The sequence below is a fragment of the Girardinichthys multiradiatus genome, chromosome 9 (assembly GCF_021462225.1).
Source record: "Girardinichthys multiradiatus isolate DD_20200921_A chromosome 9, DD_fGirMul_XY1, whole genome shotgun sequence".
NCBI lineage: Eukaryota > Metazoa > Chordata > Actinopteri > Cyprinodontiformes > Goodeidae > Girardinichthys > Girardinichthys multiradiatus.
In genome coordinates, this window is record NC_061802.1 from 46,440,707 (window position 1) to 46,456,568 (window position 15,862).

The 15,862-nt window shown below is 40.5% G+C and overlaps 2 protein-coding genes across 8 annotated transcripts in view; one reads left to right on the top strand and one right to left on the bottom strand.

The window, feature by feature from the left end:
• Positions 1 to 15,862, bottom strand: part of mcf2l2 (MCF.2 cell line derived transforming sequence-like 2) — a 176,052-nt gene that overhangs the window by 103,172 nt on the left and 57,018 nt on the right. For all 7 annotated transcript variants that reach the window (XM_047374354.1, XM_047374353.1, XM_047374350.1 and 4 more), the window contains 6 exons: positions 15,028 to 15,147; positions 13,655 to 13,846; positions 12,106 to 12,297; positions 11,848 to 12,034; positions 11,481 to 11,587; positions 8,898 to 8,986 (listed from right to left, as the gene is read on the bottom strand). In XM_047374354.1, the coding sequence (XP_047230310.1) occupies positions 8,898 to 8,986; positions 11,481 to 11,587; positions 11,848 to 12,034; positions 12,106 to 12,297; positions 13,655 to 13,846; positions 15,028 to 15,147 (887 nt within the window). The remainder of the gene's footprint in view (positions 1 to 8,897; positions 8,987 to 11,480; positions 11,588 to 11,847; positions 12,035 to 12,105; positions 12,298 to 13,654; positions 13,847 to 15,027; positions 15,148 to 15,862) is intronic.
• On the top strand, positions 1,114 to 7,045 carry b3gnt5a (UDP-GlcNAc:betaGal beta-1,3-N-acetylglucosaminyltransferase 5a). Its single transcript, XM_047374355.1, has 2 exons — positions 1,114 to 1,189; positions 5,025 to 7,045. The coding sequence occupies exon 2, from the start codon at positions 5,451 to 5,453 to the stop codon at positions 6,642 to 6,644; it is 1,194 nt and encodes a 397-aa protein (XP_047230311.1). The 5' UTR covers positions 1,114 to 1,189; positions 5,025 to 5,450; the 3' UTR covers positions 6,645 to 7,045.

The window sequence follows — 15,862 nt, forward strand, 5'->3', positions numbered from 1 at the left end:
GGCTTATATTTCGAGCAGAGAAAAACAAGATTGTGATCTGATTTTCCTAGAGGAGGTTGTGCTGTAGAGATGTATGAGTCCTTGACATTTGCATAAAACAAATCCAATGTTTTGTTTTCTCTGGTACAGCAGCTGACAAACTGTTGAAACGTTGGAAGTGTAGCAGAGAGTGAAGCATGGTTAAAATCACCAGGAATTGCCACAAAAGCATTGGGGTTTTGTGTCTGTAGTTTAGCAACAACTGAGCTGATGGCATCACATGCAGTGTCAGCAACAGCAGAAGGTGGAACTTAAACTGTTACCAAAATAACACTGGTGAGCTCTCTGGGTAAATAATATGGACGAAAACTTACTGCCAACAGTTCAATATCTGGACTGCAGAGATGACACTTCACAGTAACATGTCCTGGATTACACCATCTGTTGTTCACAAGTACTGCCAGTCCACCTCCTTTACATTTGCCGCTCCTCTTTAAATCTCTGTCTGCTCGTATGGTTAAAAAGCCCGGTAGAGAGACGCTGGAGTCGGGGATATGATCCTGCAGCCATGTCTCAGTAAAACACATGATACTGCATGCCCGGTACTCTGGCTGGGTCCTTTGTAGGGCTTGGAGATCCTGACAGTTATATGTCAAAAGTTAAATGTCATATTAAAGGTGGATTTCTTTTTTATGATTTATCAATTTTCCTTTTTTTTTCGCATCACCAAAAATCTGGCATTTTAGCGGAATTAGCAGGAAACCTAAAAATTCACTGTTTGCAAATCATCTATTATTTAACATTCAGGAACACTGCTCCTGAAAGTGTTGAGTGCACATCATGACCACTTTTTATGATTCTTCATGTGAATCAGAAGTCATCCTACCTCAGCCAACACATCCACACACGCCAACAGAAAATTAAAGTGCTTCTCCAAATGATGGTTAGTTTTGTGAAGTTTTCACCTTTCTTTTTAGTAGTTATTTTTTATGCTAAACCAAACCAAACGAACCACAGCTCCATTCAGCCACAGTATAGGCTCAAATATCACCACCAACAGTGGGAGTGGCAATCTTTGCAGATACTCCTTTAAACACACACACAAACACACCCACACACACTCACGCCAGGAATGCTACGCAAGTCCTGACACTTTCCAGAGATTGCATTCAGCCTTCTGTCATTTAACACAGGCTGGTTCTTAATGCAGGTAAGCCAAATTGGTTTTCCCAGTCTCAGACTCAGGCGGTTGGCTGACTTTTTAATAATCTATTATTTACTTTTGGGCATGATTGTGAGCTTTCCGGCCTGACACACCTTGTATACAAACATTTTAAATTTGTATATAGATTTCTGATCTTACCTCAGCTTTCCTCTGTCCAGGAATGTATCATTTAAAGTAACTACACGTCAGTGTGTCTTCCTCCAATAATATCCGTCTGCCTATGTGTGCTAAATGAGAACTTTGATGTCCAGTTGATGAACATTTATTATAGAGAACCTAATCGCTTTTCAAATTAAAACACTTTGGATTAATAGGTTAGAGACAGAGGTGAGTTACATTCATTTAGTAACTTTTTCACATGAACAGTACATGTAAAGCTGGTTATTTTATTTGGTTAGTTATTCTCTGTCTTCTGATGTGCCATTTGAAAGGAAAGTGAATCTGTAGTATATCAGTTTAAGCTTATGTAAGTTACCTGCTGCAGGTACTGATTTTAAACGCTGTATGTTGTGAAAAGGAGATTTAAAATGTTATAGTTTTCATGCATTAATTTGTTATTTAATGTTGATGTTATTTATATTTGTTTTATTTAAAAAAACAAGAATTGAAATGTTAAATAAGTTATGCCTTTGTGTGTCTGATAACAGAATTGTTAAGAAAAATACACCAGACATTGTTTTCAAAAAGTACTTGAGTAGAGCTTAAGCTACTTGTTACTTTTATTTGAGTAATGTTATTGTGTAGTAATACTAGTCTTCCTTAAGTACAATTTCTGACTACTCTACCCAACCCTGGTTAGGGAGGGCATATGAGAAAAAGTTGTCTGTTTCCTTAGCATGGGTCCCTCTCTGAAATACTTTATGTAAACGTATCAGCCATAACATTATGACCATTGACAGCAAGAAAAATCTGCACTTTAGCAAAAAAAAAGTTAAGAATCAAATTATTCACACAGACAGAAATTTTTGATGTAATTTGGTGCCCAATGCAGACCAGTATGCTGTATTTACACCACCCTGCCCACTTGTTGGCACCCCTACAGGTAAATACAGGGGTTTGGACAATGAAACTGAAACACCTGTCATTTTAGTGTGGGAAGATTCATGGCTAAATTGGACCAGCCTGGTAACCAGTCTTCATTGATTGCACATTGCACCAGTAAGAGCAGAGTGTGAAGGTTCACTTAGTAGGGTAAGAGCACAGTTTTGCTCAAAATATTGAAATGTACACAACATTATGGGTGACATACCAGAGTTCAAAAGAGGAAAAATTGTTGGTGCACGTCTTGCTGGCGCATCTGTGAACAAGACAGCAAGTCTTTGTGATGTATCAAGAGCCACGGTATCCAGGGTAATGTCAGCATACCACCAAGAAGGACAAACCACATCCAACAGGATTAACTGTGGACGCAAGAGGAAGCTGTCTGAAAGGGATGTTCGGGTGCTAACCCGGATTGTATCCAAAAAACATAAAACCACGGCTGCCCAAATCACAGCAGAATTAAATGTGCACCTCAACTCTCCTGTTTCCACCAGAAATGTCCGTCGGGAGCTCCACAGGGTCAATATACACGGCAGGCTGCTAGAGCCAAACCTTTGGTCACTCATGCCAATGCCAAATGTCGGTTTCAATGGTGCAAGGAGCGCAAATCTTGGGCTGTGGACAATGTGAAACATGTAGTGTTCTCTGATGAGCCCACCTTTACTGTTTTCCCCACATCCGGGAGAGTTATGGTGTGGAAAAGCCCCAAAGAAGCGTACCACCCAGACTGTTGCATGCCCAGAGTGAAGCATGGGGGTGGATCAGTGATGGTTTGGGCTGCCATATCATGGCATTCCATTGGCCCAATACTTGTGCTAGATGGGCGCGTCACTGCCAAGGACTACCAAACCTGTCTTGAGGACCATGTGCATCCAATGGTTCAAACATTGTATCCTGAAGGCAGTGCCGTGTATCAGGATGACAATGCACCAATACACACAGCAAGACTGGTGAAAGATTGGTTTGATTGGCTATGAAAGTAGAGCTAAAACCCAGCAGTAGCTAATGTGTAAGAAGTGTTTTCACTAAGACACCTCAAGGCATTAAAGCTTGTCAAACAAGTTAAACAAATTCAAAGCAGATGTTTCTTATGACTCAAAAGCACCAATACACACAGCAAGACTGGGGAAAGATTGGTTTGAGGAACATGAAAGTGAAGTTGAACATCTCCCATGGCCTGCACAGTCACCAGATCTAAATATTATTGAGCCACTTTGGGGTGTTTTGGAGGAGCGAGTCAGGAAACGTTTTCCTCCACCAGTATCACGTAGTGACCTGGCCACTATCCTGCAAGAAGAATGGCTTAAAATCCCTCTGACCTCTGTGCAGGACTTGTATATGTCATTCCCAAGACGAATTGACACTGTATTGGCCGCAAAAGGAGGCCCTACACCATACTAATAAATTATTGTGGTCTAAAACCAGGTGTTTCAGTTTCATTGTCCAACCCCTGTATATGTAAAATGATGTGTAGATTACATTTTATGGTTGTAGCAAAACCTCACATAAAAAAAAAAAAATAATAATAAAAACAATAAAAAGCTGATTACATTGATTCAGTGGGGAAAATGTGAGCATTAAGATATCGTTTTCAACAGCCTCACCAATTTGAATATTAATTAGTACTGACTGAATCCCCCCAAACAATATCACCAATCCACTGTAACAAAACGCATGTAAGTTAAGGCTTTTCTGTTATCATTTCTCCTTTATTTTTTCAAGTTGATCACACTGTTTAATAATTATTATTTGATCATCTATAAATTTATTTTCCTGTAGGGCGAAAATAAAATGCGCCACAGAAGACCTTTTCTCTTTTTGGCTCTAGTGGCCCTTATTGAAGAGCAGGTTCACAGGCAAGAGGGTGAAGAGAGAAGGGGAGGACATGCAGTAAATGTCTCAGGACATTTGCGAATCGAACCAGTGACAACCGCGTAGAGGACTATAGTCTCTGCACATGGCGTGCCTGCTCTACCAAATGGGCCATCAAGTGTCCCTTGGCTGTTCTTATAAATTCCAAAAACAAGGGTACATGCCGTCCACGTAATACAAGTGTGTAGAAAAATGACTACAAGAAAAATAGCTGCTTGCCTAAAGATGTATATGTCTACTGTCAGAGCAATAATGGAAAAAGTCTGAAACAAATAGAATCATAACAAACAAAGCTTGACGAGGAATGGAACCCGAGCTTAACCTCCTGCAGGATGTAAGGGATGCTGACTGTTAGAGACCTGCAGCAAGAGCAGCACCTACGGATAACCAAGGCTTGATAACACTTTTTTAAGGTTGTTGTTCATAACACAAGGGTGCCAGTGATTGTGGAGGGTGATAAAAATTATTTAGGAGCTGACACATCTAGATAGGAATAAGTTGTTGCATGAAAGGTGGAGCAATAGTTCTTCAAGCAGTTGCCAAAGCCTCCAACATTTAGTTAAATATGTGAAAGTGACCAGGCAGAGGATGCCACAAACACACATTCGTCAGCAATAACGTGCAAATGTTGGGTGTCCTCTTTGCGAGCTGTACTCTTTATTAAACAGTGCAGTATGACACATTGTACGAGGATGTCCTGATGTTCTCCTAGGTTCCAGGATCAGAGGTCTGTGACATCCCAGTGCCTCACATACTGTACACCTGACAATACGAACCCCCTGCCTCTGGCAAATTCTAAGTGTCCGTGCTTTCATATCATTTAATAAAAAAATTAAAGCAGACTTACATGAGTGTTCCTGCTCTTCAGAATAACATTTAAAATCGTCTAATTACTTCTCTTTTTCAGGTGTCGTATGGCCAATCTTAATTCAGATATTTCAGTAACCTGAGTGAATGGAGGACAGGAAGGTGGCGCAGTGAAGTGAAACCAGCCCAGGCTTTTCAGGGGAAAAGGAAGATACAGCACGCTGGCTTTTGTTTGGAGGGAAGCAGAGCTCTGCTGAGATCTGATTTCAGCGTGTTCAACATGATGGAGCACTACCGTTGCTTCATACAACTGAGAGAATACAGTAATGGGGCCAGCACTCTGCTAAAGAGCCTGAAAAAAGTTGACCGGACATGACAACACTTAGTAGTTGGAGGTACAGAAAGAGAAGACGGACAAAAAGAGACAGTTAAAAGTTGGGAAAATTAGGAAACTAAGAGTGAAGTAAGATCCTGAAGATACATGCAACTTATGTTCAAAGATCAGTAGATTTAAGCGAGAGTCATAATGTTCATGAACTTTCGGCGAATCCACAAGTGGCAATTTGTGCAGCTGCTGACCACCGCCATGGTGCTTTGTGTAATGATGGTCTGCTGGGAGGAGCTGGACCATCGAGTTGTAAGCCACATGAGATCTTTTTCATACCGTTACCTGATCAACAGATACGACTTCCTAAATTCCACCTTCGCCATCTCCTATAATCATCACCACAGGAAGGATGGCTCCGGCAGTGTGGGGGGTCATTCAGTGAATTATCCATACCTGATCAACCACCCCAACAAATGTAGAGTTGCAAATGGGAAGGATTGGGATGATGTCCTCTTGCTTCTGTTTGTGAAATCCTCACCAGAGAACTTTGAGCGGCGCCAGGCCATCAGGGAAACATGGGGTAATGAGAGCTTTGTCTGGTCAGAGCTGGGTGTGAGTGTGACATTTCTGTTTGCAATGGGTGTTTATTTAGATGCTGCTCAGCGGCCCCGAGTCCAAAATGCCCTGCAGCAGGAAGACAAGGCCTATGGAGACCTGATACAGCAGAATTTTGAGGATACGTTTCATAACCTGACGACCAAATTGATCATGCAGTTCCAATGGAGACACATGTACTGCTCACAGGCGCGCTTTTTCATGACAGCAGACGATGATATTTTTGTTCATATGCCAAACTTGGTGAAGTACTTGCAGCATCTTCTGGGTAGCCAATCAGGTGCAAAGGACCTATGGGTGGGACACGTTTACAAAGGAGCTCCTCCAGTTCGTCAGAAAGGCAACAAATATTTTGTCCCCTACAAATTGTACCCCTGGCCTTCGTACCCAGACTATACAGCAGGTGCAGGGTATGTGGTTTCAGGGGACGTGGCTGCAAAGATCTACCAGGCCACCCTGGTGCTGAATTCTTCCATGTACATTGACGATGTCTTTATGGGAATGTGTGCTAAGGCCATGGGGGTGTCTCCCCTGGCACATGTATACTTTTCAGGGGAGGGGAAGGCTCCGTATCACACCTGCATATACGACCACATGATTACATCACATGGTCACTCCGCAGATGTGCGCTTCCTGTGGCGAGCAGCAATAGACTTTACTGCATCCAGCAGCTCCAGAGGGTTTCTGGGTAACCTGTACTGCACAGCAGTTAGGGTAATGCTTCTGTGTAGGCCCTATTACCAAAACACCTACTCATGTGCAGCTGCTTTTAAATAAATGATCTCTGAGGGACTACTCAACGTTTTATTTAGCATAAGACAAAAATAGTGCCTCTTAGTGTTATATTGTTTGTGCTGGCTGTGTTGTCTTTATGAATACATGCAGTTAAGACAAAAGCTTTTCTGTGCATACAAACAAAAGCTGCTTTTGAGTCATAAGAAACATCAGCTTTGAATTTGTTTAACTTGTTTGACAAGCTTTAATGCCTTGAGGTGTCTTAGTGAAAACACTTCTTACACATTAGCTACTGCTGGGTTTTAGCTCTACTTTCATAGCCAATCAAACCAATCTTTCACCAGTCTTGCTGTGTGTATTGGTGCATTGTCATCCTGATACACGGCACTGCCTTCAGGATACAATGTTTGAACCATTGGATGCACATGGTCCTCAAGAATGGTTCAGTAGTCCTTGGCAGTGACGCGCCCATCTAGCACAAGTATTGGGCCAATGGAATGCCATGATATGGCAGCCCAAACCATCACTGATCCACCCCCATGCTTCACTTTGGGGATGCAACAGTCTGGGTGGTACGCTTCTTTGGGGCTTCTCCACACCGTAACTCTCCCGGATGTGGGGAAAACAGTAAAGGTGGGCTCATCAGAGAACAATACATGTTTCACATTGTCCACAGATTTGAGCTCCTTGCACCATTGAAACCGATGTTTGGCATTGGCATGAGTGACCGAAGGTTTGGCTATAGCAGCCCGGCCGTGTATATTGACCCTGTGGAGCTCCCGACAGACAGTTCTGGTGGAAACAGGAGAGTTGAGGTGCACATTTAATTCTGCCGTGATTTGGGCAGCTGTGGTTTTATGTTTTTTGGATACAATCCGGGTTAGCACCCGAACATCCCTTTCAGACAGCTTCCTCTTGCGTCCACAGTTAATCCTGTTGGATGTGGTTCGTCCTTCTTGGTGGTATGCTGATATTACCCTGGATACCGTGGCTCTTGATACATCCCAAAGACTTGCTGTCTTGTTCACAGATGCGCCAGCAAGACGTGCACCAACAATTTGTCCTCTTTTGAACTCTGGTATGTCACCCATAATGTGTGCATTTCAATATTTTGAGCAAAACTGTGCTCTTACCCTGCTAATTGAACCTTCACACTCTGCTCTTACTGGTGCAATGTGCAATCAATGAAGACTGGCTACCAGGCTGGTCCAATTTAGCCATGAAACCTCCCACACTAACATGACAGGTGTTTCAGTTTCATTGTCCAACCCCTGTACATTACATGTTTGTATAATTCATAACTTTTCTCTGGGCAGTTAAGTGCCTGAACAATGACTTCTCTGTTTAAACCGAACTAATTTACCAGCCTGTCCTGTTGGGCACATCAGCCAGACAGTCAAGGGAAAGCTGGATCTTTGTAGTTTTACTGATTGCAATAATTTCTTGTCGCCACTTGTTCTTCACTGCATCCTCTTTAACTGTGTTTTAATGAATAAAATATATTTCAATACACTTTGGAAAGTCAGTCAGTCAGTCATTTTCTACCGCATATTCCATAGTGGGTCACGGGGGAGCTCGTGCCTATCTCCAGCAGTCTATGGGCGAGAGGCGGGGTACACCCTGGACAGGTCGCCAGTCCATCACAGGGCACTTTGGAAAGTATTTTGAAGAATTTGTCTGTAATGTCTTGTGGCTAAATTACATGTGATGCATTGCTTGTGGTGACTTTTGTTCTTTTTAGTTTCCTAAGTTTGGTTCAAAAACTGCAGCACTGCATTTAGCTAAGAAGGGTAAATAATGTCAAATCAACACATTTGTTTTCATAAATGGAGGCAAACACAGTTAAACCTTTTGTTAAGAGAAGCAGCAACAATTCAGCAGACTTTGGAAAAAGTATTTTATCTGTGTAATTACAGAGGCAAGAAACCAAGAACAATCACATGGAACCTTTGTGCATAGTCACGCTGTGACAGTGCCATGTGCAAAAATATTTCCACGTTTAGTTTTTTCATTTTCTTGCTTTACACTTATTGCCAGGTTCTGAGAAGTGGGCACTGATTTTATGGAAAATGGTAGAAACAAACCAGCTTGTTTTAAAGTAAACATATTTGATTGTAATTGTGTTTTGGGGGCCTAAATGCATCGTGTTAACAGAAATAGTATGTTTTTTTCAAAATGTATTGCCTTATGAGATCCAGGGCTATTCGAAGCACCTTGTTAGCACTGAATGCACTGGCCTGGTGATTTCAATAGATGAGGTTAATGAAGTGTGTGCTGACAGCAGTTTCCCATTACCTGCGTCTTTTGGACAGACTCTCCTCACTCTCATTTGAAACAGCAACATGGGTAGAGCCTCCCTGGCTTTCCTCATGCATCACCTCAATCTGTGAGAAAAAAGCACACAAACACACATAATGTAATAATTCATGTTTTTGCCAAGCCTTTGCTTTATTTATGTTTTCATGTCACCATGGTATTACTGCCAAGTCTTTGCTCTAATCAGCATTATTCAGCCCACCTGAACCATGCCTAATTGTCTCCCTGCCTCACCTGTACACAGCACTACCTACGCTCCATCGATATATATTACTGGGTTGGACATGACTATATGACATGACACACATGTATGGGGTAAGAACGCTGTCAAAAACAATGTGTATGTAAAGATGAAATGTGTGTATATTAGTCAATAGTTGTGCATAAGTAAAATCCAAAAGAGGTATTGTATATTTTCTCTAGAAGAATACAGACTAAAATGTTACAGCTTCAAAATATTACAAACACAAAGTTCATGTTTACAGTTGTGGTTTATTCTTTATGAATACAATATGCTATAACAATGCTTTATTTATAATACTCTTGGTTTCCCCCCCATCTCCCCTCTGTTCCTAATATTGGTTTTAGACTGAATTATCTCCCATTCTGGCACTACGTTTACTGGCGGTGAGGAGTGTGACAGCGCATGCGCAACGCGAATCGACTAACTGTGTGCTCCACTAACCAGCCTGAGATCACGTGATGCCAAGTCGCTGATGTAAATTCGTATCCTCATAGAAAAGAAATCGTGTTCACAAACTGTTATAGCATATTGTATTAAAAGAATAAACCACAACTGTAAACTTGAACTTTGTGTTTGTAATTTCTTGAAGCTGTAATATTTTATTATAACATTTTAGTCTGCATTCTTATAGAGAAAATATACAATACCTCTTTTGGATTTTACTTAGGCTCAACTATTGACTAATATGCACCCATTTCCATCTTTACATATACATTGTTTTTGACAGTGTTCTTACCCCATACACATGCCCCATTGCTATGCATTGAATCAGGAAGGCTGCAGAAGCAGCGCCAGAAATACACAAAACTGGTTCTTCTTAAAGGCCAATAAAGTTCTATGAGTAGAATGACAGTGCTTTGACAGTTTGACTTGAATGTAATTGAGAAATTATTTAAAAAAATATTTATTTAAATTATTGATTTAAATTAAACAAACAAGTTGAATCAGTAGTCAAATTGAGCTTTTACCACCTTTCTTTTTTAGCTAGAGTTAAGCCTTTTAAACCGTAATGATTTTGAGAAGGCTATACATGCTTTTATCAGCTCAACAATTGATCACTGTAATGCTCTTCATGTTGGTGTCTCTCAGTCATCCCTCATCAGGGTTCAATTGGTCCAAAATGTGGCTGCAAGTCTTTTAAAATGAACTTCCAGATGCGAACACATCACTCCCATTTTATTCTCCCTCCACTGAGTCCCTGTCCATTTTAAAATGGATTTTAAACCTTTTTTTAGCTTTTAATGTGATATTTTATTCCCGATTTCTTTTTTTTTTTTACTTTTATCTGTTCTATTTGTTTTATCTGTCTTTAAATAATTTTTAGGAATTTATTTATCTGTTTTAAAGGGTTATATGAATGAATAAATGAAAAATGAAAGGAATAAAATAGTTTTATTTTCCTTTCTGCTTTGCATTGTGAATTGGTTGTTTGAACACCTGGCAGCTGCTGTTCTTTGTTAGCTTTTAGAGCTAATTTGGCTTCATTTTCCTTTTACTCAAAAAACATTGGTCCCTAAACATACATATTCACACTGAGCTCTGATATCACTCCATCATGTTATTGGTTTCAGTCTTATTCCGATGTTTATTCTTATTTCTTGACTAAAGTATTTTAAGTTGACCTTGAAGTATTTAATAAATTATTGTATTTTGAAGAGAAGTTGTTTGGGTTTCATTCTTTATATGTGTGCATTTTTTGCTGTTTGAGAATGCCACTTCGAGAATTTACATCTTCATCTGTTGTTCTATTGTATCACGCCTCACCAGGCAGGTATTCAGAAAATAACTGACTGAATAACAGAACTGTTTGGCTATTAATTGGTGATAATCAGGTGGTGCCACAACTTTGTATTAGTTTTTTTTTATTTTGTGGGAATAGTGACCTTTATTTTGCAGTTTATAGACACGAAATGGGCACAGACCACACGTCTGCTATCTTCTGGCAGGCGGTATAGGTGCCTGCCAGCACGAAAAAGACTTCAAGACAGTTATTATCCATAAGCTGTCAGACTACTGAACTCTGGACAATACTGTACCAAACCACATGTGCGACACTTTATTAGCTTATTGCTGCTGCACGATGTGTACTTTTTTATTGCACGGCATTAGTACTTTTGTTTTTATAGTGAGTTGAACGGTTCTTCTTACCGCAAGCATTTCATTGCATTGTTGACTGTGTGTTAACCTGCATATGACAAATAAACCAATACAATACATACAATAGAGTGAAGGGGGAACCAGTTATCTACTCTGTCTCATTTAATCATGGGAAGTTTTAACACTGTATACTGTTAATGATGCAGTGAGAGTAAAAGTACCTTTATGCCTCCCTTGGTCTTGCGTATGTTCTTCTTTTTGTTGTTAGGATCAGATTCAGATGGTTGCTTGTTACTGTTGGAGTTATCAGACAGCTTTCGAGCCAAGGCTGAAATGACATCATGAGAACAAAGAAACTAATTACATAGAATCACAATTATCCTTACTTGCATTCAGGCTCTGGGTGAGCTCAGATAGCTGAACTACAGTACTAGTGTTGATTAGTACAAATACAAGTTAGTCTGTATAAGTTTACAGACAAGGGCGCAAAAGATGTTTACAGGCAATAAACATTTTAACAGTCTGAATCTCTTTCACAAGTTGTCTATTCTTAGACATGAATCAGTTAAATTGAAACATCCCACTCACGCTGCTGAACCCCAGAAGTCCTGGTGGGGTTTTTTTGTGTTGGACGTTTGGAAGACGACTCAGGCCGTGGGGCAACTGGCTGAATTGGCCTTGTCTGTTTTGCTGACAGCCTCTTTAAGCTTACATGTCTCTTCTCAAACATCTCTTGAACATCCTCCAGTCTTTTGAGTGCCTTTAGGATGTTGCCCTACATCACAATTAAATGCATTAGCATTCTTTTTACTTCTAATTTAAGTAATGCTACTCTGTGTAGTGCACCTTTATATCCTCTGACAGGACAACTTCATACTGCTTGTGAAGGTTCTTCAGTTCTGTCACATGGTTCTTTTCTGCCGACTCCAAAAAGTGTTCAATGTCTGTTAAAGCTGATTCTGCCCCTTCCTGTGACTGGCACTTATCCACAGCTTGGGAAGCCAGCAGGAAGATGCCTGACTCACACCACTGGTTCACCTGAACATCCAAAAAATTCAAACTGGTTAGACCTCGGCAAGTTTTTGATGCCACATCGACCTTTCTTAAGCTCTAAAATCAAAAAGGACAAAGACCATACATTTCCTCTGTTGTGTTTACAACAGAGGAAAGGTTGTGTTTACAAAGTATGATGAATAAGACATGTAGGAGTCAAACATCAGTGGGAGAATGGGAAACAAACTGGATGCAACAAAGTGCAGAATACAATTGCACTCCGTAACCTCCTAACCTTCTCTGTGATATCACCAACAATGGCTGCATTTACTGTCTGGAACAATAAAGGGTTAACCACGAGACAGAAACTGTGGACTTCTATTCTGATGGCCTTCGCGTTATATGTGTGATTTGTCCTACAACTGTGATGGTGTGTACAAACGTTCAGTCTGAGCGGGTCGCTGGTAGGGAACCATGACTAAAAAGAGGGGAGAGGATGGAGGCTTGACACCTGAGTGTTGGATTTTAATGTACTGACAGTGTGTTTAGAAGAGCCTTTGCTCTCTTAAAGCATTGCATGCCAGCTGAGTTTACAGGAATGTGTTACTTGTATAGAAATATGCTATGTGAGTTCCTCAGCTAAAACAACAGTAGAAATGTAAGGAAGCGCATTGCTTGCATTAAGAAAATAGCATTTCAGTTAACTGCTATAAAATAAAATGCGATTTGTTCTGGTCTCTCCAATCTGACTAGCTGTTACCCAATCGACCATTGTTGGTGAATCAGCATTGTAATGCATTTGAAATCAGACTGTTTCCATCAGTCAGTTTGTTTGACATAGGCAAGACTTGCTAAAGAAATAATCAGTACAATAACCTTGCATAACCAATCATATTTCTCTCAGGCATGATGGATTCCCTGAAAATAACTAACAAAACAATAACTGACTTAGCTTTATTAATCATGTATATGTAGATATTTGTTTCCACTGTATGTTTTCTTACCTACCCAGCAAGTGATGTTTCTTATGAACTATGTAGGAAACATATTTTTTTATTATCACTAGGTACATTTGCAAAAAAATTATTTAGTTTGATAGTCCACCAGAAGCTAAACTTCTCAAGCAATACACACAAACATGTCAGGCTTAAATTCAGCCGAACCTCTGAAAGTTCTACTTTCACACCAAGACAAACTGCTGAAGCGGGGTTTACTGTTGTATGAATACATTGAATTTTCTGTCCTGTACTATGACAAAGAAATACCAGATGAAGATGCAAACAGCAGTGAATTTCTAGACTTATTAAGTTTGTACAGGTAGAATGTAAATCAAATGCCAAACATCTAATTAGTTTTCTGAGACTGACATTTCTAATATGTTTCAAACCTTTCACATCCATACCTTCTCAATACCCATGTGTATGTGCAAAGCTTTGGATAAAACATCAGACTTCTTCTTGGCCTCATTGCTGAAGTCATCACAGACCCGCCGGAGCTCCACACATTTTGGGCGGATGGAGTCCACGGCGTAGTGGTTGCTTTGGATGAGCTGGTCACCATGCATGGCATGGAGCTGGGCCTTTTCCACTGTGGACTATAAAAAGCAAGTAATGTCAGAAATGTTATTCTTATTTTCTAACAATAATTATTAATTCTGATAATGTTTTCTGTCTTTATAAAAGGTTCAGAGCTCTGAAAAAAACATTTTGTGAGCATTTATATCTTTAAACTTATGCTTTTTTGGTTTAGGAATAATGCTTATGATTGGGGAGCTGGCGCCCATCCCCTCCTTCCTAACATATGCAGTACCACACATAGAGTCCTGAGGTGTGGGACAATGGATCTTGCAAGCATGGGGAGAGCGCCATCTAGCAGCACCCAGGAGGGCCTAGGGGGTTTCTGGCAGTGCCACAGGGGGACTGGGAGAGGGCTGCCCCCGACTTGGGTGTTGTTTGTGAGGGTGTTCAGGCCTCATCACGAAGTGGTGGGCTCCCTTCGGGTGGCCTTTGGCTCCTGGGGATGTGATGGGGTGGGCGTGGGCTGTAGGGGCTTTTTGGGGCTCTGGCAGGCATCCCTTCCTCTTCACTTCCCAGGGGCTAACTCACCAGGTGGGAACAGTAATGAAACAACCAAAAAACAGTGATGGCCTCTGTATATGTCCATCTGGTGCTGTTGTGGGCTTCCAGAGCTGGGTCCACCTGTCATTTGCTGCTCTTGGGTGTTGTGTGTTGCCCTGGCACATGTAGGTAAACACATTATCTATATTTTTCTATATATTTAATTTCCCTTTGGGATTAATAAAGGATTTTTAAATTAGATATTTTTTTTTTTGCGGCACGAGAGGCCTTTATTTTTCAATTTTTCCGACAGTAGGCAGACAGGAAATAGAAGGAGAGAGAGGGGGAAGACATTGTGCAAACGTCTCCGGGGTCCGGGACTCGAATCCGGGACGGCTGCTTCAAGGACTGTAGCCTCTATACACGGCGTGCGTAACCCCTACACCTGATATAGTATACCTGAAATGCTAAGACATTCAACTGTGTTAACATGTTGAATTTGCAATAGATGATAATGTTTGTACACCCCTCTTTTGCATAGAAACATTAATATGGAATAGTTTTTACTTATGAATCTGTGATAGGATCTTAATCAGAACCTTCTAAAAGAAGAGATGTTTCATTTAAAAAGGACTCCCATTGTAATATAGAGTGAAAATAAGAAAAACATATTAGTGTAATGTTTTGTGTGTACTTTTGCATGTCTGTGTTGACAGACCTGAGCCTTTTCCTCAAGGGCTTTGAGCTCTTTCAGCAGATGTTCCACTCTGGCCACACAATCTCCAGTATCAGATAAATCTTTTAGAGAGTCCATCAGAGTGTCTAAAGATACTTTAACCTGAAGAAACAGACATATAGATTGTGATGCACACAGGATAGAATGGAATAGAAGGATAAAGATAAGTGGGGAAACTGACATTGTAACAGCAGCAAATTGCACACATGCTAAAAAATAGGAAGAAGAACTGCAGTAGACAAAAACAGTAAAACATCTAATTATTACAGAACAAATGTGAAATCCTTAAATAACATATTGATTGAATATTTTAGTATAGATGTAGAATGGCCTTTTACTCAAGGAATGTATAGAGATAAAGTAATGGCTTTTTGGTATGTGGAAACTCACGTTTCAGTGTTCCTAGTGGTGCATTGTTTCTCTGGACAACAGCACTTGTTTTTCCTGTACCAGTGCTTCTGTTCTATCGCTACTATAGAACCAAACTACTGGAGAACTGGATGCAGTAACCACCTTTCCAGAAATTTCCTTTTTAATCTTTATTTTAACATATTTTGGGCCTTGTTATTTTATTCTTACCATTGTTTGTTTCCATTTATTGCCAGAAGCCTTAATGTTAGTCTGCTTGTCTCTGTCCTGTCCTCTTGGACGTGCAGCAGGTGGTCTCTCATCCTGAACTTGGTTCTGCTGAAGATCCATAACCAGAAAAGGGAGTTTTCCGCTCCCCTGTTGCCTGGTGCTTGCTCAGGGTAATGGATTGTCTAAAGGTAAATTTTCACTGATATCTGCTTGTTTTCTAAGACGACACTTTACTAGC